Genomic DNA, 22,219 nt, shown 5'->3' with positions numbered 1-22,219 from the left:
GCAGGCAGCCATACTGTGGGTACAAAATCAGTACAGAGCAGCATGCAGCCCTTTATTCAGATGGTTTCTAAATTCATGATGTGCAACACACGTACAACAAAGGACACATAGAAGGAGTAAAAAAAAAAAAGTGCCTATGCATATACTGATTGGAGAATTAAGTGGACATGGAACCATTTGCCTGCAAAGCCACAGAGATCAATGTCTTTGGCCTTAAGCCAGTTCAAGACACCCCCTGAAACAAAGTATACAAAAAATTATCTCCATTTCTACAATACAATACCAGATGCCAATTCATTAATAAAATCATTAACTTCTTCCTCTAATAAAGTGTATTCATGCAGGATAACCTCTTCTTGATAATATGGTAAACAGTCTCCAGAAAATTTACATCTGTAGCATGCTTTACTTTACATATTTAACTCTTAAATATTCAAATATGATAAAAACTTCTAACAGATGTTATTATTCTACATATATAAATTTGTAACTTCCATTGGCAAGTCCAATAAATCACTGTGTATCTTTTAGTCATTTAACAAGTTTATTTCTACAAATTATGGCTTAAAAGCAGGTACTGTACATACAAAAATCTTGATACTGATGTGCAACTCATTACACTTCTTTATGCTGTCTTCGTTGGTAATTCATTCACTTCAGTGGGTATTTATCACATTTCTCATAGCAGCAATAAATAGTCATTTACTTCTCATAAAACATTATTTTAGATAGCCACATTAATCAATACAAAATTAATTTTTAACAGCATTTGAGTAACATAACCCATAGCTCATTAAAGTTTGATCAGGGAATCTGTGAATTTAATATTGCATGTCTTTGTGCCAACCTAAGACTGAGTGATTTGCAGGGTCTCCAACATGTCTTCCACTGCCTTCAAAGAGTATTTACTTTCTTTCTTACTGCGACCTGCAAACTGGAAAGAAAAAAAATATTTTTTTTCATATATAATAAACTTCTGTGCATAGATCCTGTGCAAGAAATGGTTCCAAAAAATAAGTATGACAAAAACAGCTCTAAAATTATTAACTATATTTACTCAAAAGCATGGCCTCTTTAATGTTTCATTAAAACACAGTGTTTTTACTACAACACTAGCTATGTTATCCTTCCCCTAGTAAGTCATGAAAAAATATAACAAAATCCTTAATTTCAATCATTTGCTCTGAATTTGGATACTGAGTACTAACAAATACTCCATTTGTAACAGTAACACTTATCTAATGACAGAGATCATCCTGTTGTTTTGTTTGCTCTGTAACCTTTAACACAAATTTTGACTTGAATTTTTGATGTGATTCAATATAGATTATATTCATGATTTAAACAGTAGCAAGACTTGGATTTTATAGCTAATCAAGAAGCTCATCTATTTTCTATTTTTATTCCAGCACGACAGAGAAAGCTCTACTTACCAAAATCTACTACAGAACAATGAAGTCATCATATAATTACATTTTATGGTTCAAAGTAACTGCGAGTAATGACCTTGTGTTTGATTGTAACCTACTGCTATAACATCTATTTCAGAGAGCATTTGAAATAAAGCCTGTCTTGATAACAAAGAAAAATACAGCTCAATAGATACTACTTTCCAGTGCTATGGCTTTACATTCCCTAAGATACATGCAGCCAAATTTGGGAAAGGAAGGGGAAGAAGGGTAGGAGATGTTGATTACTCCATGCTGACTTCAAAAGGGGCTTTCTAACTGCACTGACAGCTCCCGTCGCTCATCAGCCCCATCTAACAAAGGGGATTTATTGACTAGGTTGGTCTTCAGACAAATGAAACTCTCAAACATTTTAATACACCTGCATTAAAAAACAAGTTTTGCATTTGGGGTTGGGGAAGTGGTAAAGGAATTACAGAAGCAGCAACTATAACCTTCAGTTAGTAAAATAGCCAATTCTCTACCTAATTCTTAACATCTAAACACTCAATAAATTTTCAATTTCGTGTTTGTTTTTTTTTTTTATTTCAAATACCACTGCTGCCTTGCATAGTTAGTCTTTGATTTATAATGTGTCCCTCCTCTCTTGTAATTAACTTAATTTAGCAAACTCTTCATGACCTGTTAAGAAAGATTAAGTCATCAGACCCAGGTAATATCACACCAGCAACAAGCTGCAGGTCCTGTTAACCTGCTTTTGACCCCTAGGCTACAATCTAACATTGGGATTCCCAATCAGTACCGGGTTCTTAAAGAAACAGCTTTGGTACAGTAAAGGAAAAGCTATTTCAAATTAAATAATTAGGAGAATGAAACAGCTATTGTGACAAAAGCAGTTTGGGCACATATTGAAAACTCCCTATTGTCATACTTCTTATTTTCAGAAGATGAACTGACATTCTCTGTTTTACTCTAGCAGCATGTACAAATCTATTCTCCAGGTTGCAGTTTCTATAATGCCCTGCAACAGTCAACTTCAGGGGAAAATCAAAGCTTTCATAGCATTCTCCCAGGTGAGAGAAGAAACCTCTGCTTGAATCTGAACTTAATACAGCATCTTCTTTTTCTTCATACTAAACAAGAACAAGATACTTGGGGAGGTCAAAACCCCTTCATACAAACAAGCAAATGCAAAAACAGAACTCAAAATCCTCGACAGAAGAATTGTTCCAACTCAAAGCATTTCAGAGACTCAATAAAAAAGCACAGAAGCCTAAATAGACTGTGGTCAAACAGTACATTTGGCAGAACACACAGAAAGCAGGCAGAGGAAAGCTTGAAAATAAGAATTTTACTTTTTTTCCTTGTCTTTAGGGACACTGAAAGCAAAACTGACACAAGACATTAGCTTAAAAATGTTACTTGTTAGTTTCAGGAGCGGCTTCGTTCATGATATTGACGTGTGCTTCAAGCTACACAAGCAAAACCAAACTCTGCGTCATAACAAACAGAAGTATACTTGGAAATCTAATCACTTCAAATTTGCCCTGACGAACAATTATTTTGTCTATTCTGCCATTACACAGCAATTTGACTGATTGAGCCGGAATCCATTTCTTAAAATCATGATTTAATTTTCTGTTTCCCAAATGGTTTGTAACAAAATCACCTCTCCAACCATAAATAACATGTGGATTGCTAACACAGAAGAATTTAGCAATATACCCAAGAAGCATGTATCTGGAAAATTACTGTGAGTAGGATCACATTAAAGATTTTTGTGAGCATTAATCAAACTTCCCTGCCTCTGCTGAAACGCTTCTACCAGAGGACATGCTAAACCAATTACCTAATTGAGGAGCACTAGAGGTAGCCATAGTTTGTGTCGAGGTTAAAGGAACCGTGTGACTCGTGTCCTCAGCCAGGACAGTGAAAGGCTTCTGCACAGGACTGGCACCGACTGAATAATCCAGAGTTTCCCAGTGATAAAATAACACAAAACTAAGCCTGAACTTTTAACAACTCTTCAAATAATCAGTACTCCTGTAACATTTCAAATTAAAGTTTAATTTTGTTTGCTTTTTAAAGTTAAGCGGCCTAGAGAATGATGATGACTTTTTTTCTTTTCTTTTTTTTTTTTTTTTTTTTTTTAAGAGCATGCGTTAGCAGCCAGGAATTCCAGCTCCAAGAGTAGCAGCTCTAGCTACAAAACCTTTCTGACTTCCTTCATAAAATTACATTTCTCCCAGATTAGGCACAGATGAGAAGTAGGAATCAGCACAAATGGTTACATATTTAACATCAAGATAATAATATTAACCAGATAAAGCACAGGTATTTGATGATCTTGAAAAAAATCCAACCCAAATCCAAAAACTTAATTGGACTGTTCTTTATGACCACATCTTTCTGTAAAGAAACTGCTCTGCAGTCTGACACTGCTGAAAGTAGTGAAAAGTAATAGAAAGTAGTATTTTCTTTTTACACTCAAATACTCTCTTTTAAAATGACAATAAACTAAAATGTTCCTCTGATTTCAAACAGGAATGCACAGAAAAAGCAAAAATCATGAGCCAAAGAAAATTACCTGTGAGAGCATAAAAGAACCAGCAAAAATATTTAAAGTAAACTGTATGAAAAATAAAAAAAATGCAACTATAGCCAGTGTTGGATTTGAAAAAATAGAGCAGGTTTCCAAAATTACTAAGCACGCTGTTTGTACTTGAAGTTCAAAATCCAGACTGAAAATGGGGAAAGATCCCATTGCAAGACAATTGCTCGAAACTAACTTTTTGAATATCTTCATATTTTAAAGTCACAAATGCACATAATTTGACTTGGCACCCATGTCAGGATTCAAAATGCATCTTATTCTCTAGAACATGACTAAAGGAAAAATTGCATTTAACAGTGTAAGAAGGTCCAACTAATAAAACATGTCAATGCCAAACTCAATAGGCTCTTAAGGCTCTTATTTCACTTTGCAAAGAACTTTGGATAATGCTTGGAAAGTGCAGAAGATTTATAGTGATAATATGGGTATCTAGCTTAAAACCTGGCTAGACAATCGTCCACTAATGGAGGAAGGCTGTGAGGGCTTCCACTGGCACCAGCCACTGAGGTTTCATCCTTAGGTCCAAAAGATGACAATTTCCAACCACTCAACACACTAAGGGAGCAACAAATCAGTACTGACTCATAGGGGAAACTGCCACCTACTACATCACCAAACACCATTTGCTGTAGCAGTTGGATGTTGTAAGCCTCTGACAAACACTAGAGTGGCCAAACCTTTCTGCAGTCATGTCAGAGTAACAAGCTCAATAGGGTTGGGCTGAGGAAGTCCTGTCCAGCTGTAGTCACTAGAGCTTCTTATTGTACTCCTCTGAAGATGAAAGGGGTGTTCACACCAGTTGCTTGCCAAATCCTAGGTTGAACAGATACACTTTCTGCATAGCTGAACTCCCCCTATGATTCCAGTCTGATATGGTGTTTGTCACTTCATGTTCCAAACAGCTAAAAAGAGCTGCTAAAGTGTGCAATGCATCACAAGAGTATGAAGTCTCAAAGAAGTTATGACATTTGTTTTAAATACATAGTTGTGTTAACATGATCTGTTCTGGTAAGCATCAACCAAAAGTGCTTAACATAGGTTCCAAAACAATTTCACAGAAACAATGGCATTGCACTTTCCAGTAAAAATAAAGAACAGCAACAACAGAAGTAGTCATATTAGAGATAGTGATGCTAACAGAAAAAGCTATGTGGAGGAAAAAAAAAGAGAAGGCAAGCTTATCTGGCTGTGAGTCAAGTGACTGCAAACTATCCTAATTAAACTTTCATTATAATTAGAACCTGGAGATGCATATTTCTAAGTCTTAATCGTGGTATGCCACCAACCCACAGCCAATACTGACTTTACATTCCCATTCTGATGCACCCTGAAGGAGGCCATTTCCCAGAAACACTAATGGGTCTCTACTGGTGCTTTGAACTGGAAACCTTAGTCATAATACTCATTTAAAACATGTGTTCAAGGCCCCTCCAATCTAAGCAGATCATTTTATTAACATGTAAAACATGGAATAATAGTTTTCACCCCAAATTCACATATCTTTTAAAACCTATCTTGTTCTGTCAATAGTGAGTCTATTGTGTATTCTGCTCTTCAAGTTTTGCTTTGTTTGTTTGTTTTCTCTCATAAATCCTGCAGGACTTGTGTTTTCCATCGATATTGTGCTTACTGGAATGTCAGACATACTGAAGTCAAAAATAGTCCTCCTTATTTATGGGAAATGAGACACAAGTAGAATTCAATAAATCAAAGCAAGTTATGTTGACATACACACATCACATTTAACCTGTTGAATGGTAGTTGATAAAAGTGCAGACAAAACTACAGAGTATGTCGAGAGTATCAGAAACCAATTATGTACTAACCTGGTATGCTCTGTTTATTTGATTAGCTGCCCAGCTGGCATATTTCATATTATCTTTTTTCATTTTTGCGCTTGCTTTTGGGTTGGATGCAATATGGCTTGCAGACTAGAAATGAAAGCATAAAAAAATAAAAGCAGTATAGCTACAAAATATATGTACATGAAATAAACTGAGAGTACTTAGCACCTTTGCATACAGAGCCCCAGTAACAGCAGAAACAGAAAAACTGGTAACTGGTAAACTGCATCCAATTAAGAATTACATAAACTATTTAAGCTATTGTTTGTTCTAATTAAGGCTAAAGTAGACTTAAGTTCAGTTGTGTACTGAGTTAAGAACAGAACCTGGACATAATCAGCCAACCCAATTTGCTTTTCCTAAAGTAAGAGTTACAAATTAGTTTTTCCTATTTGATTTCTTATCAGAGAAGATTAAAAATGCATCATTTGTGTGTCCAGACTGCCATTTTTTTCTTGTGACATTAGAAAAGTTTTAAAAGTAGGTTTTATACAAAAACTATGCCCATCTTCACTTGGAAGAATTACTTAAGAACTTAACTCATCTTGGAGACATTTCCACTTATACAAATAAGTCCACTTTGTAAGGAATCTTTGCCATTCTGAGTGCAAAAGTACTCGAGTGCAAAGAACCTTACATTCATCAATGAAAACCTATAGAGATCTCAAGAAAAGAGCATGAAGCCAATGTCTACTTGAGTACTACATTTAGAATTCAAACAATTTTCCCCTATTGCTGCAACTACTTCCAGGAGTGAAAGGAGTAGAAGAAGAAGCCTCTACAAACTCATGAATGTTCTTTCTGAAGTCAAGTCTGCATGAATTAAATTTGCAATCTAGTATACAGTCACGGCCCTAAGCTGAGGCATAATTCTCTACAGTTTCCTGACTTTGAGGAAGCATTACCAGTTTCCTCAGCAGACGCAGCCAGAAGTCTTTTTGGAAAATTTACCATGGTTAAAGACTGTCTTCAGGGACTACAGATGCTGGGCATGTCTGTCAAGAACTGAAGTAGCAGCCACAAGAAAAGCTGATCCTAAAGTCTAGAAACAACATTAAAAAGAAACTAGAAGCCAAAGGGAAGATACAGAAATAGCAATGGCAAGCTGAACTTGCAAACATCTCCTAGTGAAATCTGTCAGCCAGCTCCACGAACCTGAAGAAACTGACCAGTCAGTGGTGTACTTACATTGTGCAAACCAGGGTTTGTTTGTACAACTTTCAGGCAGTGACAAAACCAATTTTCTCAAATTCTTGGGTCATATTAGCTCAAAGTGGACTGTCAGATCATCGTGGAAATAACAGGCTCTAAGTCTACCTTACAGACTGAAAATAACAGGCAGGACATTAAGATCTGACAGAGGACAAGTCCAATTGCATGACGTTCAACAAGGGTAAGTGCCAGGTCCTGCACCTGGATCGTAACGACCCCATGCAGAGGTGTAGGCTTGGGGAAGAGTGGCTGGAAAGCTTCCCAGCAGAAAAGGACATGGGGATGCAGGCTGAAAGCCAGCTGAACATGAAGTGGCCAAGAAAGCTGATGGCATTCTGGCCTACATAAGAAATAGTGCAGCCAGCAGGACAAGAGAAGTGATTGCCTCTCTGAATTCAGCACCGGTGAGACCTCACCTCGAATACTGTGTTCAGTTTGGGGCCCCTCACTGTATGTGGGATATTGAGATGTCTGAGCATGTACAGAGCAGAGCAACTGCAGCTATCAGGGGGGCTAAAAACAAGTCTTACGAGAAGCAGCTGAGGGAATTGGGGTTGTCTAGTCTGAAGAGGAGGCTGAGGGCAAACCTCATTGCCCTCTACAACTACCTGAAGGTAAGTTGCAGCAAGGAGGGAGTCAGTCCCTTTCCGCAGGTGACAACCGATAGGAAGCAAGGCAACAGTCTCAAGTTGCACCACGGGAGGTTTAGACTGGGCATTAGTAACAATTTCTTCACAGAAAGGGCAGTCGAGCATTAGACAGGTTGCCCAGGAAGTGGTGGAGTCCCTGCCCCTGGAGGTATTTAAGAAATGTATGGATGTGGCACCAAGGGACATGGTTTGGTGATGGGACACAGATGGTCAGTGGTTGGACTTCATGATCTTGAAGGTATTTTCCAACCTAGATGATTCTTTGACTCTAATTACTATACTAATGGCCACTCACATTCTTGTCAATAGTTCTGTGCAGACTACAGATTCATTTTGAAATTCTAGGAAGTTCTATTTAGAAATTGGACTGAGAAAAACAAAAACAACAGTTTTTTTTTTTTTTTTTTTAAGTTATCATAGTACAGTACTACTCTTCGGCAGTTCAACATCCTGCAGAGAAGAGTGTAACTGCAAATCCTTTTTCAAGAAGTTACCTTCATGTGTTAATTATCATAATTATTTGGAAAACATGGGCAAAACTTACAGCTTAAAAGCACTTCAACTAAGGAGACTGACTACATCTGCAAAGATCAGCTTCTTGTAGTTGCAGAAAATACCCAATCTCAATGCACTTTACAAAATAACACAAGCAAGGTGGCATCTCGTGATGAAATTACAGTGGAGCACAACTGAACTCCTAAATGTGGGGATTTACAGCCATCCAAACTGTCTGAAGATGCATTAGTGTAAGTCACCTATCAATACTATGTGACTGAAGCCTCTGGGAGCACTAACACCCCAAACAGCTTGAGGTAAAGGAAATTTTAACAAATAATAATGATTAAAAATATTTTAAAATAAATTAATCTTTGATAAAGCTGACCTGAAAGATAGCTTGATAGCTAAAGACAGTTAACCTTGGAAAATGTTGTTAACCTTGACAGTTAACCCTGGAAAATGTCTACATTGATAGTCAAATTATGTGAGAATATCCATGGTGAAAACAAGAAGTTAAAAAAAAAAGAAAAAGACAGTGTTTGAATTTACATATGGGAAGTACATGAAGGAGAGACCTTGCTTCTATAGGAAAGCACATTCAAAAGCAACTGGAAATTACAGTTTAAACTTCTTAATAAAACATTTTGAAAACTGATTAATAAAGTATCATTACCCTATCCGGGATATGGGAAGCAAGATGCACATACTGGAATAGGGGTGACAACTTCAATGTCTTTTTACTACTTTTTGATCACTGGCATAAAATTATCCATACTCAATATTTAATAACAGTGTTAATAATCTAAACCACTAAGTTAAACCAAAAGGAAGAAAGCCCAGCAAATAGTAAAAGAAAATATACAAGCATAAAGATATTCAAAATGTAGTAAAAGAAAATATACAAGCATATTCAAAATGATAACATGGAAAATATATAATCAAGCTCACCATGTAAAGTCCAAACAAAGCTCTCATATTTCTGTTGTTAAGCTTCAGTGCTTGTGCAAAATACTTTCTTGATAGCTCAAGGTTTTCAAGCCCCCCTTGAGTGTATTTAACCTGTAAAAATGATAGGCTCTTGAAAGCTGCATGTCATCCATGCCTCTAGCATTCGCTCTTGACTCAAAGATATTATGAAATTTCTTGTCACGTTTGTTTCACACAAATATTTCAGATAAGTTCTACCAAAGGCAAAATACTGGCCTGTGAGAAATGTTAACTCTTTTCAATAAACACAAAAATATTTAACTATAGAGAAAAAAGTCAGTGTTAATTTAATCAGTTACTAAAAGAATAAAAAGTGATTATTTTGCACCTATTCATACTTACAATATTGGGATAGTCTCTGATGAAATTATGACAAACTCTCAACCTAAAGCTAAATTCTGACTGCTATAAATCCATACTAACTCTAAGTTCCTTCAGCATCTGATACACCATTACAGAAAACAAGTGTCTTTCATTAGCTATTCAACTGCAAAATAATGTACAAAATTTAAAGATCACTCCACTATTTTCTACTAGTTTTGCCTGTTATTAACACAACAAGAAGAAAGATAGCTATTAGAAGACATGCTTCACAGATTTTCTACCACAAAACTATTTAGACTTTCAACTTTCGCTGTTAATTCAATTTTATCCATTTTAACAAAACAAATCCAATTAATTCCACGCAGTTAAAGTATAGTTTAGGAAAAAAAATATCATACATCTGAAAAAATGAATACAAATGACTAAAAACCTTGAGCTAAAACTTCAGTGTCCTCTTTCTGCCCAGTGCTCTTTCAAGAAAATAATTCTTACTTGAAGGATTCCAAGACCTGGCTCCACAACAATAGGTAATACATCATAACTTCCCAGATATGATATATAGCCTTCCATTACTGTGGAAAAATTTTACTTCTCATTTGAAAAGTACATAAACATTTCAACAAGAATTGCTCATTTAACAGGAATTTTTATCCTCAATAGTTCCTGCCCTTACTCTTATTTATACATTAGTCACATTGAGCAACAAAACATTTTTTTTTTTAAATGCGCAAGCTCTTTGAGAAGTTAACATTCTCTGTGTACTCTCTTACATCTCCTAGGGAAAATTAAAGAAACTATTTTTATTCTGTTTTCACCACTTCAGCAACATAAAAGCAGAATACATTTAAACATAATTGATTTTTCTGAAAATACTTACTTCAGCATATTGCTGACAATACAAGTGGTTGTGCGGATTAGTCATCATAAGCTCCTCTAAGCAGAAGGCTGCCTTTGCATAGCTGAGAACATAAAAACAGTGGCATATAAAAACAAAACAATACACAGCTCTCTCCCTCAGTTTCTCTACAGTGCAATAAAAGAAGCCTTACTTTTTTCACAAGTCCATGATTTACAATCAAAAGAAATGCTTTATTTTTAAATGATGTTTGAAACCACAAATCACTATTTTTTACATTATAAACAGTGAAAAATATACAAAATGTAATTGTCTAAGTATATATGGAACAGCTTATAGAAAGCATAAAAATTTAGCCATTTTTATTAATAAGTGCCATTCTTATTAACAAAAGTAATGAGTAGCATCAGGTATTATGTACTAGAAGACACCTAACACAGACTACAACATAGTCCATGTTTTTTTTTTTCTACAAGAAAATTCAGCTACATGATGATTGATATAGCAAGCTAGAGATCAGAGCATTTACACTGTTGGTTGTCTATCTAACAACAGTCAACCACAGAAATGTGATCAAAAAACATAAGTTCTAAAAGTCAGACAGTCCAAATACATGCAAGAAAATAGCATTATACCACTCCAAACTGGCAACAACTTATCGTTGCAAAAGAAGAGGCTAGTACTTGTTCTTTATATGAAAGCTTTCAGAAAGAATTACAAGACAAGCTTATAACAACTTTGTTCGAGTTAATAAAAATCCTAGCTTCACAATATTTTGACTAATAGGGTTTCCTGCAGAATTTGCATCTTCTACAGATATGTAATAGCACACAGACCTTAAATGACAGGAGTCTAAAATACAGAGAGACAAAGTTTATAATGCCAGTGTTAGTAGATCCTTAATATCAGAGTAAAAGCAATCTAGCAACGATGAGAATATTAAACCACATAATCAGCCAAGTCTTATTCCTTAAAATACACTTTTTTTTTTCTTTTTCCTATGAACGTTGTAATGGTCAGATATACATCTCAAACGAGATATCTCATTTGGAGATAAAAGAATAGTAGCTCCACTCTCCAAAACAGAAGCCGCAGTCCTCCTATCAGGACAGAATGAGGACTATATAAACCTTGTAAATGTAGGTGTGTTTATTAACAACAGTATCAGCACGGTGATTTCACAAGCAAGACAGAATTTGTGAGACTGATAAAACAAGTGATGAAATATTTCCTTTATTTCTAAAATTAATATTTAGTTGCTTTTTTAACCAAGACTGCATTTTTTCTCCAAATCAAAATCATTGTAATAATACATGATGCTCATAAAATAAAACTACAGTGAGCAGAGTCAACTTTTTCAATAAATTGGAGAAAGTTCAACTTTTTTTTTTTTTATTACAAACCAAGGCAAATACGAGCAAAACCAATTTCCTTCTCAGGCTTTATTATATGATTTTGTAATAAAGATTACACACACAAAAAAAAAGCTGACAAAAGCTGTAAAGGAATACGCATTCCGTTTATTCCATTATAGCCATATTCCAGCTCCAACAGATTTGACAGCTTAAATATATTTCTAAATATATATGTATACATAATATTAAATTTCTATTTTCTTGGAAAAGTTGGTGAATTTCTCAGGAGAAATGGAAATCTTGGACATCAAAATTCTAGATTAATCCAAAAGTCAGCATTTGAAAGAGTTTAATAATTATTTTTGAGAATGGGGTGGAAGGAGAGACAATGGGGAACAAATTTTTCATCGCAGTGAGAATGGCTATTTCTTGAGAATTTGATTCTTTTACTACTCTCTAGAAAGGAAGGAAGGAAACAATGTGATATAATTTAGGCTGGGCTGAAGAACTAAAGTGGGGGGGAAATACGCCTTTGGGTGGGGGTTAGAATTAATGCCATGATATTAGAAAACTTGCACTAAGGCTTTGAGCTAATCCTCTCACACTGGGATTTCCTCCTGTCACTACAGCAATAAAAAAAGCTAACAAAAACATTAAATATCCAATAAGCAAGTTACTACAACATTCAGCATTCTTGATTGCACTGGGTTTTGTACCCAGGCGACCAAATTCCTCTAACTCTGGATCCATGTTTTATTTATTTATTTTTAAAGGTTACTAGAAGTTCTTGTAGAGGTAGGCTAAGAGAAAATAAGAATGTTACATACAAATGATGTGATGAATTGTTTTTAGAGGTAAAGAATTTAAAATCTATAACTAGTAAAAAACATCACTTGAATGAAAAATTATAGAAAATGCATACTGCTAATTGCCACACTTAAAACATTTCTTTTAAAATTGTGGATTTAAAAAAACGACTGAGACATACAGGTAATTAAGTAAATTGTTTCTGTTTAAAAATCAAATATCTTGTTAAAGCACTAGTAGTCAGATAAGGCTGATTCTGTGTTAATTATTTCCTGACAAAGCTGATATTGGAAATGAGACTATACTTTCTAACACTAGTCCTTCAAAACAATCACCGAGGTCTTTGATTTGTACAGAGAGCATTTCAATTTAACAGTTTTTATGTGGACTTAGCAAACAACTTACTCATGCTCATTGATGTAAAGTTCTGCAAGTTCATGCCAAGCTTCCTGGTCTCCAACAAATCTGTACAGAAAAAGGCAAGAGAGGAAAAAAAGCAAAAAGAATGTGTGAAGAGATTTCTGTAAATGACCAGCCTGGAAGCAAAGCGTAAATCAAATGCAAATTCCATTTTAATTAAAAAGATTTATCAGAATAGCAAAACACAATCCGTATTCTTGTGAGACACTCACTGTTCCAGATACTCATTCAGCTCTCGGATGGCCTCAAGATTTTTCCCCTGGGCTTTTCGAATGGCAATCTTACGCTTTCTTGCTGCCTATGGGTTGACATTAATAAAGGATTAAGGTCTCATAATTCCCTGGGTTTTTGTAAAGAAAGCAATTTGACTGTGCAAATTATTATCTCAATACCAGCGGAATTCCACTGCAGAGCAACTGCTAGGTTGGAGTTTATAAACATACCCTATGACATCCCACTGAGAGATTGAAAACCTCTTCTTACAATCACATTATGTATGCCTTTCTTTGGAAGTACCAACTGTATGCATTATTTCATTCAAATAAATGACTGTCCAGATTCCGATAATTACAAAACAGCAGGGGACGCTAATCTTCAGCCATTCCAAAGACCCCCACCTTGCCATTCACAAGGTCCATGACTACAGAGGAGAGATGGGGACTGGGCTTTAGAGAATCCCACAGATGCACCTTGGTTGCCACTTTATGGCTTTCAGCCACTTTTAAAGATTCTTGTCAAAGTGCTGAATGCCATCTTTTAATTCCTGTTGAACATGCACCAACCTCATAAGCAAGCTTCTCACCACTTCTGAAGCACAAAGTAGGCTTTTCAATGTTAAGGGAACATAAAGCAGCCATTTCAATGGCAAAAGCAAAGAGTACTCCAATACGTAGGTAGAAAATGTGTTTCAACATAAGAAATATAAAAACAAAGAGTTAAGAATTATACTGTATTCATATTTCAAACTCCATATAAGTTGTTACAGAACACCAAAAGAAAGGCTACAGAGTTTTAATAGATGATTATTCTAAATTTCAGTCCAAAATTCCAGTTTCTGAAGTTTTCTAGTTACAGTTCTCTAAAGGCAGAAAAAAATTCCTGACTCTCTAAAACTTCCTACCTCTAGGAGTTTTAAATCAAGGTGCACTTCAGGTGTAATTCAAAACAACAGACATCCGTCTTGCTAGCAGTCTGACACAATTTGACAGCACCACACCTCCACCAGCCTGAAAGTCATCAGACCGGGGGTCTGACAGAACAGAAGGAAAAACAAATTCCAGCACAAAGTCCCCCGAAGAACGAACGCCATCTGGGCCATTGCTCCATGAGATAATACTCACGAAAAATCTGTATGCTTTTCCTGTGCCATTGCTCATTCCCCTCGTACCTCTCAGCTCACTTCGTACCGTATGAAGTGGTTACACAGCTGGGTACAGCCTTACAGAAGCCTTGACTGCACGGGAACAGACACCTCTTCCACAAAAACTCAAAAAACATTTTAATCTTTGACATCAAGATAGCTCTGAAATTGGTTTCTTCACAATGTACCTTACTAAGGCAACAGTCACATTAACCCTGTAGGGGTTTCTGTATTTTTACGGTATTTTAAACATGACTGTTCTTTTACGTAATTTATCTTTTAATCATCGTTTGACAATGTTAATTTCTCCTGGAAGAGCACTGGAGCGCATCATTTACATAAACTAGTTCAAGCTGGTTAGTAACACAAGAAACCAGCATAACTAGAAGTGCTTTTAATGCTAACTGTCAGCTCATTCTTTCCTTCAAGCTCGTCCCCTTCACCTCCCTCACAAACACATATTCAGCGCGAATGCAGTGAAAATGACTCGAGCTAAAAGTATTTCACTCTTCTGCTTAAACACAGTGCGGAGGTAGAGAGAAAATCCGTAGGCAGGATCGGGAGACAAATGAGGACACAGGCAGCACGGCGGGTTTACCCACAGTCACTCCGTTATCCAGCGCTGCTTTGTCAGACTGCAACCTGTGAAATTACATTCATCTTCCTGCTTTTACTGGGAGACGTTTGGCTAAAATCCATAACCGGCTCGGGAAATTTTAACTGCTGACCACATCTATCACTCTAACAATAATATACACTGCTTATTTTCTTGAAAGCTTTTAAAATAAAGATAACAGCAGGATTACACTTTTTTTTTTAATCTTACAAGAATCATGTCACATGTTTATCAAATTGCAACTACTACTAAACCAAAAAAAAAAACAAAAACTAAAAGACAAAAAAAAAAACCAACTACATTGCTCCCTATCATGTTTTATGAAGGGGTCTCCAAGCATTTCATAAAGCAGGTCATTATCCCTGCCTTGGGGGAAACGCTGGGGCAGCGCTGAGCTGCCTGCCCAAGGCTGGGATTACACAGCTCGGTGACCTGCTCGCTGAGCAGGAAACCTGAAAGCAGGGAAAAGTGGGGATAACAGTGTACGCAGCCAAAGGAGCATGGTGTGCAATTACAGCTTACAAAGACACAAGTTTCTTTTGCAGGTGACAGACTAGCTACTTCAAAATGTAGCTTGTAAATTGAAAATTCAGTTGTTATTTGCAAAATTATAAGAAAAAAAAATCGTAAGACTGGAATTGTCAAAAATAACCTGCGTGAGAACTGAAATCATCTGTTTAATATATAAAATCAATCAACGCATCCAACAACTTAATTTGCAATGACAACCAGGCACAGACTACATGTAAGCCATCCTCCCTCTTCATTTCTAACGAAACTCCTTCAATCGCATGCAAACAAAGTCCTCCAAAAGCGTCTGCAAACAGATTCTCTCCATGGGTGCTTTATTTCTTGACCACAGCACTCCCAAATAATGTAAATCACTTGAGCTTCAAGATGTTAATTTATAAAAAGCTACAATTATTTCTAGTCACAAACTTAAACTGATGTTTACCTATAACAAGCATGTCGTGTAGTGTAATCAAATATTGAGGATACAAGGATTAGCCATAATTACCAAAACCTGATGGTAGCACTTGAGAGTGAAATTAATTATATGCACATTTGATTGAGTTTATTTGCTTCTAAACTGCACACAATATTTCCTCAAAGTAACATTTTTTATTTCATAGTTGAGAAAAGTAGTATTTAAAACTTCCCATTTAATTCCCCTTATCAAAAATAAAACAGCATCTGGGCTTCAAATCTGCACTCACTTCAACCACACACCTTCAAAACTCCTGGGATAAGTTAATTTATTTAAGGAGAACTCTTTGTAAACTAAGACACACTGACATTCAAAACAGTGCTGACATTCAAAGGAAAAATCTGGGAAATGGATGCACAACGTGTTTTGGAGTGACAGAGAATTTTTGAAGGTATTTAAAATTGCTGGGAAGAAATCAATGATGCTGTAGAGTTGTTTTTTGTTTTGGTTTTTAAAAAGTATTTTACAGCATTTTTCAATCACATAAATAAAATTAATATAAAAATGTTCTGAAAACATTGCCAAGAGACATTCACATAGATGTTCAGCAGAAGAGATTTAAAGTATTTGGATCTGTGACTCCTAGGAGTCATAAGACTGTTCTAAAAAATAAAGACCTAGAAACAAAACAGCATTGCTTTTATCTGTATTCACAAACTATTCCTCTATCTCACTTTCTAGCTTTTCTTAAAAGACCATAAAAACTATCAGTTATTTTGTTTAAATAAAGACTGAAATCAATAAACTTTTTTTTTTTTTTTTTTTTAATTTATGCTGTCTCTGACCCTATCCAGGTCCCTGTGTGCATCAGTTTCCTCCTCAGTGATCTGGGCCTCACGTGCTGGATGCTTCCTGAGCATCTTGAGGAGAGTAGGCTACATAATGACAAACATAGCATCATTTTCTTCTTTATTTCCATCAAATTAAACCAACTGTTTTACTGCGCAGAACCACTACCAGTGCTAACAACCACTCCACCAGACAAAAACTAGTCACTTTTAAGAAAAAAGGCAGACTCACAGCAGTACTGCAGAAGATTTTCATACATGCCATTCGTTACCTGCCTTAATATCAGGTGGTTTGAAAAAAAGGTCACGTCATATGTTTTATTAATGTTTCAGGACTTTGTTTAGTGTAAGTCTCACATTTCAAAATATAAGCTCGTTTCTGAGCCTTTCTCAGCTCATTTTGACCTACTGCAAGAGACTAAAAGACTGCGGAACGCAGAGTACAAACCTGTGCAATCATTAACTTCAAGTCCACTGGTTGTCACATGAGGCCTATTTTCAACTACCAGATTTGAGATTATTTTGAAATCTATGTAGTGTACTAAAACAGTTGCAACAATTATGTTTAAAAAGATAGCAAAATAACATTCAAACCTTACATCTCAGTTCTCCACTTCACAACAATAAGACTCTTAAGAACTAGTCTGATACGAAAATGAACTCAATCTCCTTCCACCTTAAATTAAAAAAGAAAAAAAAAAGAAATTTCTACGCTGCAACAAGATATGCAGCGTTTGACCGTGCAGAACCTATGGCATGGAATTCCCCCTATCAATTTTCCAGGGTTTAAAACAAAATACTGGAATAGTTATTGGCTGATTCTGTAAATCCAGCATTCTTAATGGAAAGATATATGCCATCTTAAAGAAACACTTATACCGTAATCAGTATCATCTGGACTAAGGTACTTTAGTATGTCACATTTATTAAACAGTGAACCTTTCCAAGCTATTTCTTTTAAAGACTAATAATCCCCAATCTGGCACAAGAACTAATCCTCCATTTGTCATGATTCTTTTTAATTAGCATTAAGTAGACTCAAAGTGAAGTGAGGATTTGAACATTTATCAACTTCTGCATTTGGTTAGTAAAATATACCAACAGAGAGTTTAAGATCCGTCTAATTTCGTGGTTGCAAATAAGGTACTAGGGAGGAGAATTGTCAAGGACTGACACGTCTAAGAAAGGAGCAATTTCCTATTTGTTTCACTGCTGCAATGTTAAACAAGTTATATATTGCAACTTAAAATAAACGCATAGTTTTGTTTTTGTTAAGGATTTAATAACTTAGAAAAGGGTCATTTGGTCTGAGTTTGACACATTAAAATAATTTCCTTCAAATTGGAGTATGCAAATCAAAAGTGTAAACAACTACAACAAAGATAAAGGGAAGGAATTACATGGACGTCAAAAAATACCACATAATTTGAATACAACCACCACAACAAATATACTGTTACCAGATTTTTTATTTATTATTTATTTTTTTAAAGTTAACCAAGGAAGACAGTTAAATCAGGCCAAAGCTTGCAGATGAATCTATGCAGGCACAGAGCTACTGACTTGAAACCGCTACTTTAGGGATAACGTCGAGCGTAAGTAGCAATGGTCAACACAATTTTTTACAGGGTTCCAGAGAGGAATCCAATAAACCCATGTCTGCCACCAGCAGACAGAAAATTGGTGGACGCTATAAAGGCTAAAAACTCATGCCTGGAATTGAAAAACATGAAAAGTGTTATATATCAAAGAAGAGTGAGCAGTTAAGGCAAACAAAAGTAAGGCTTCCCAGATCTACTGGAGGTCTTTGAGAGAGTCACCAATGGTCTGGATTAATAAAGATCCATTTAAAAGTCAACTTTGACTTCAAAAAGAATTTCAAAAAGATCTCTCGCTGGAAGCTCTGGAGGAAACTAAAGTGCCACAGGATAAGAAGGAAAGGTCTTTGTGTGGATAAATAAACAACTAGACTATATAAAACAGAAAAAGATTGTCTACTAGTCAGTTCTCTTCACTGAGAATCCCAGAGTTACCTGTACTAAAAGTTATTGCTTAGCATTGTCATAAGTGATCTAACAAGGGAATTAACAGAGATATGCTCAAGTTAATTGATCATAATGAGTTATTCAAGTATAAAAGTCAACTGCAAAGAAAAACATTCACAACAGAGAATGCCAGTGTGAAAAAACGGCCCTTGAAATTTAAGTCACTTAAAGGGATATATACAGGGTAAAACAATATTAATTTAACGTACGCAGAGAAGTTCTCTGTATTTGGACAGTCAGAAAAGTTGCAGTAAACAGCTCTATAAAACGTCAGTTCAATGTTCAGAACAGGTCATAAATAAACAAACAAAATAATTTGCCCAAACCCCCCTCAACAGTGATGCTGGAATTATCAGAAAAGACTACAGAGCAGAACACATCAGTAGTATCATTTTTGTCATTGCACAATTCCATAATGATCTTGCTTTTTGAATACTAACTGCAGATCTGTGCTCTCCTTCCTCATCTAAATACAGAACAAAAATCAGAAAGGATGCTGGGAACAGCAGCAGGGGTTCAGGGTACAAAATGGCAACAAGAACTGCTACACAGGTTAGGACTTTCTCTTCCCTCAGCTTAGAGGGAAGAAACATGCAAAAGATCCATAAAATCATAAAGAACGAATGAAGTGAACAGAAAACAACTAAACAACTGTTTACCATAACGGAAAAATTAGGGGTATTAAATGAAATTGTTAGGTTGAAGGTTAAAAAAAAAAATTGAAGATGTGCCCAATCCATGACTAAATGATGAGGCTTCATCATTGAGTGATATTGTAGACACCATAATTATTACGAATTTATACAAGTTCAAAAAGCATCTCAAAAAAAAAATCAATGCAATGAAGAGCTATAAAATATACCGTTACCAATTCTGGCACAGGAAAACCATAACATGAAGATTAATAGAAACTGGCAGGGCAGACTAGAGTACACTGCATGACTGCCCTGTTCTTATACACTTCTTCCAGTATCTGCTATTGGTCACTGTCAGAACAGGACAAGCTAAATGCACATTTGGCACAATTTCAGTATAGTCCTTCTTCTGTTTTCAGATACTTAATTTCAAGGGACAAAATCCCCACCAACATTAAAAAAAATGCTACAACCACAAAAGTAAAACATAGGAAAAATGCTAGAAGATACCCTGCTGCTATCTCACTTCGTTGATATGATTCATCAAGAAGCAAAGTAAGTCTCACAAAGGTCGATGATGTGTGTCAGAAGTGTCAGCAGATGAACACATTTCTTCAGGATCCATATAGTGCACCCCTGCTTAATCACCAGATCTCCTTGGGGACTATCCGAAGAAGCAGCTGCAGCTCTTCATACCTCTCACTAACTCCATCCTGTGTCAGGCACAGTGCCAAACTTTCTTTGTCAATCCCCCTTAAACCTACCACCATACAAACCTAAGCGTAGGACTAGTGGAATCTTTCCTGGAAGGGCTAGCAACGTATTTAATGAAACATTCACATCGCTTCACAAATTTCTTTTATTAGTAGGGATTTCATTTGGTAAGCAACTTTACTTTTTTGAAACTTAAAAGACTCTAGTAGATCAATGTACAAATCTGCAAGAGCTTCAGAGAGGTCTCTGTCTGTTCAAAATGAATGTATGGCTACTGCTGGAGTTGAAAAGAATTATCACTATTCAGATGATAAATAGATAGACAGTGACCAAACAGTGCTCGTTATCCTCATCTTGTTTGATAAAGGAACTGGAAAACAAGTAAGTTACCTACATTACAGAATCATTGAACAGCTTGGGTTGGAAGGGACCTTAAATACCACCCAGTTCCAACCTCCTGCCACGGGCAGGGACACCTCCCACCGGACCAGGCTGCCCAAGGCCCCATCCAGCCTGGCCTTGAGCACCTCCAGGGATGGGGCATCCACAGCTTCTCTGGGCAGCCTGTGCCAGTGCCTCACCACCCTCTGAGTGAAGAATTCCCTCCTAACATCTAATCTAATCTCCCCTCTTTTAGTTTGAAACGATTCCCCCTTGCCCTATCAAGTCAAGGTACTAGGTAGTAGTAACATGCAAGGGTAGAAAATGGTAGAAAGAACAAGCTCAGATTTAATGATATATAATTCCTGTTTATTTACACGATATACGTTCCTAAAACTTGACTCTTTTGTTTCTAGTGTCTGGATTCCCATCTCTAGATGGCTTGACTGGAAAAATAATCTCAAAATAGTATAGAGAAGTGTTAATTCATATGACTCTATGCACTCACTTGTGTTCATTCCTAAAAACAGAGCTGTTCTGGGTGAAGCCACGGTGTTTCTGGGTTCTTAAAGTAGTTCACTATCATGTTCTGAAAATTCCATTTTTAATTCTTCGTTCAGTGAAACACAATTACTAGACCCATGAAGTTAATGAGATTATTCACATGCCCTAAGCTAAGCAAGCATATACAGTGTCTCATTGTATTAAAAGCTTAGCTGAAAAAGTGTCTCTAGAGAAACAGCAGAAGAATTACACCAATAAAGACTTCAGATTTTCCGTGGATTAGAAGACAGAACTCTGTCTTATCTCACTTTCCCCTTTTGCTGACTAAGTGCTCTGCAATCTTCTTGATGGTTGAGTTGAAGAATCGGGACAAACTGCAGCTGTACGAGGATGACAGTGGAGCAGTTTAGACACCAGCCCCATTCTTGGACATATGAACTCAATTTCATTTCTTATCAGCCTTCTTTGAACTCCTGGACAGGCCATATCGAGAAGAGCCCAGTTCACAAGAATATTTAGCTATTTAGTTACAAATAGATGGGTCTTCATTTAAATTGCTCCCCAAAAGGAGAAATCTTTGCCAGGGTAAAGTAATGCAAAAAGGCATTCAACTTAATCTGATACAGACATATACACATAGTTTTAAAATTACTCATTTAATATCCATTACAGAATTGAAATTAACGGCAAAATCGGAGAGCTGTCTACTTTGAAACTGAGCCCTAAAAAATTTTGCAGAGCTGTGCTTTCATCTGCTCTCCACATGTAAAATGACAGTACTGTTTCATCTCACATGGATGCTGTAGGACAAATGAGAGGAAAAAAAATGCTCAAGACACTACTTCTTCTGTAAGAGCCTCATCCCAAGAAATTACGACTTAAGCATCAGTTAGAAAATACGAATATATCAATTCCAAGCAAATTTCCTATCAAATTTTACAAAAGCAATTTATCCAGAACACAAATGCTACTGTAGTATCCATAACACTAATAAAGATATTGAGAACATTGTGAAAATGAAGTTGCAAATTAAAAACACCTAGAGATTGAATCTGGCTTTAAATTTCGTATTATGAAATCATATCAAATTTTAGCCTTTATTTTCTTAACCAATACAGCTCAACTTCACTACACACTTCAAAAGACTACTGGTCATTTCAAGGGTGTGCAGATTATCTTCAGGAGGTATGACGTATACTATACCTGTGTTCT

General features: G+C 36.1%; 1 protein-coding gene across 2 annotated transcripts in view; it reads right to left on the bottom strand.

The window, feature by feature from the left end:
* Positions 1–525: 525 nt before the first annotated feature.
* Positions 526–22,219, bottom strand: part of EMC2 (ER membrane protein complex subunit 2) — a 41,202-nt gene continuing 19,508 nt past the window's right edge. Inside the window, exons 6-11 of one of the 2 annotated variants that reach the window (XM_080580703.1) lie at positions 13,189–13,274; positions 12,962–13,021; positions 10,416–10,497; positions 9,176–9,286; positions 5,850–5,954; positions 526–934 (exon numbers count right to left, since the gene is read on the bottom strand). In XM_080580703.1, coding sequence (XP_080436829.1) covers positions 848–934; positions 5,850–5,954; positions 9,176–9,286; positions 10,416–10,497; positions 12,962–13,021; positions 13,189–13,274 — 531 coding nt within the window. In that variant the 3' untranslated portion in view covers positions 526–847. Of the gene's footprint in view, positions 935–5,849; positions 5,955–9,027; positions 9,112–9,145; positions 9,287–10,415; positions 10,498–12,961; positions 13,022–13,188; positions 13,275–22,219 lie in introns of those variants that run through there. The other variant, XM_080580704.1, reaches the window with a different exon arrangement.

Source organism: Anser brachyrhynchus (assembly GCF_964034855.1).
Source record: "Anser brachyrhynchus genome assembly, chromosome: 2".
NCBI lineage: Eukaryota > Metazoa > Chordata > Aves > Anseriformes > Anatidae > Anser > Anser brachyrhynchus.
Note: the sequence above shows the minus strand (reverse complement) of the source record. Positions and strands in the feature narration are given on the sequence as shown.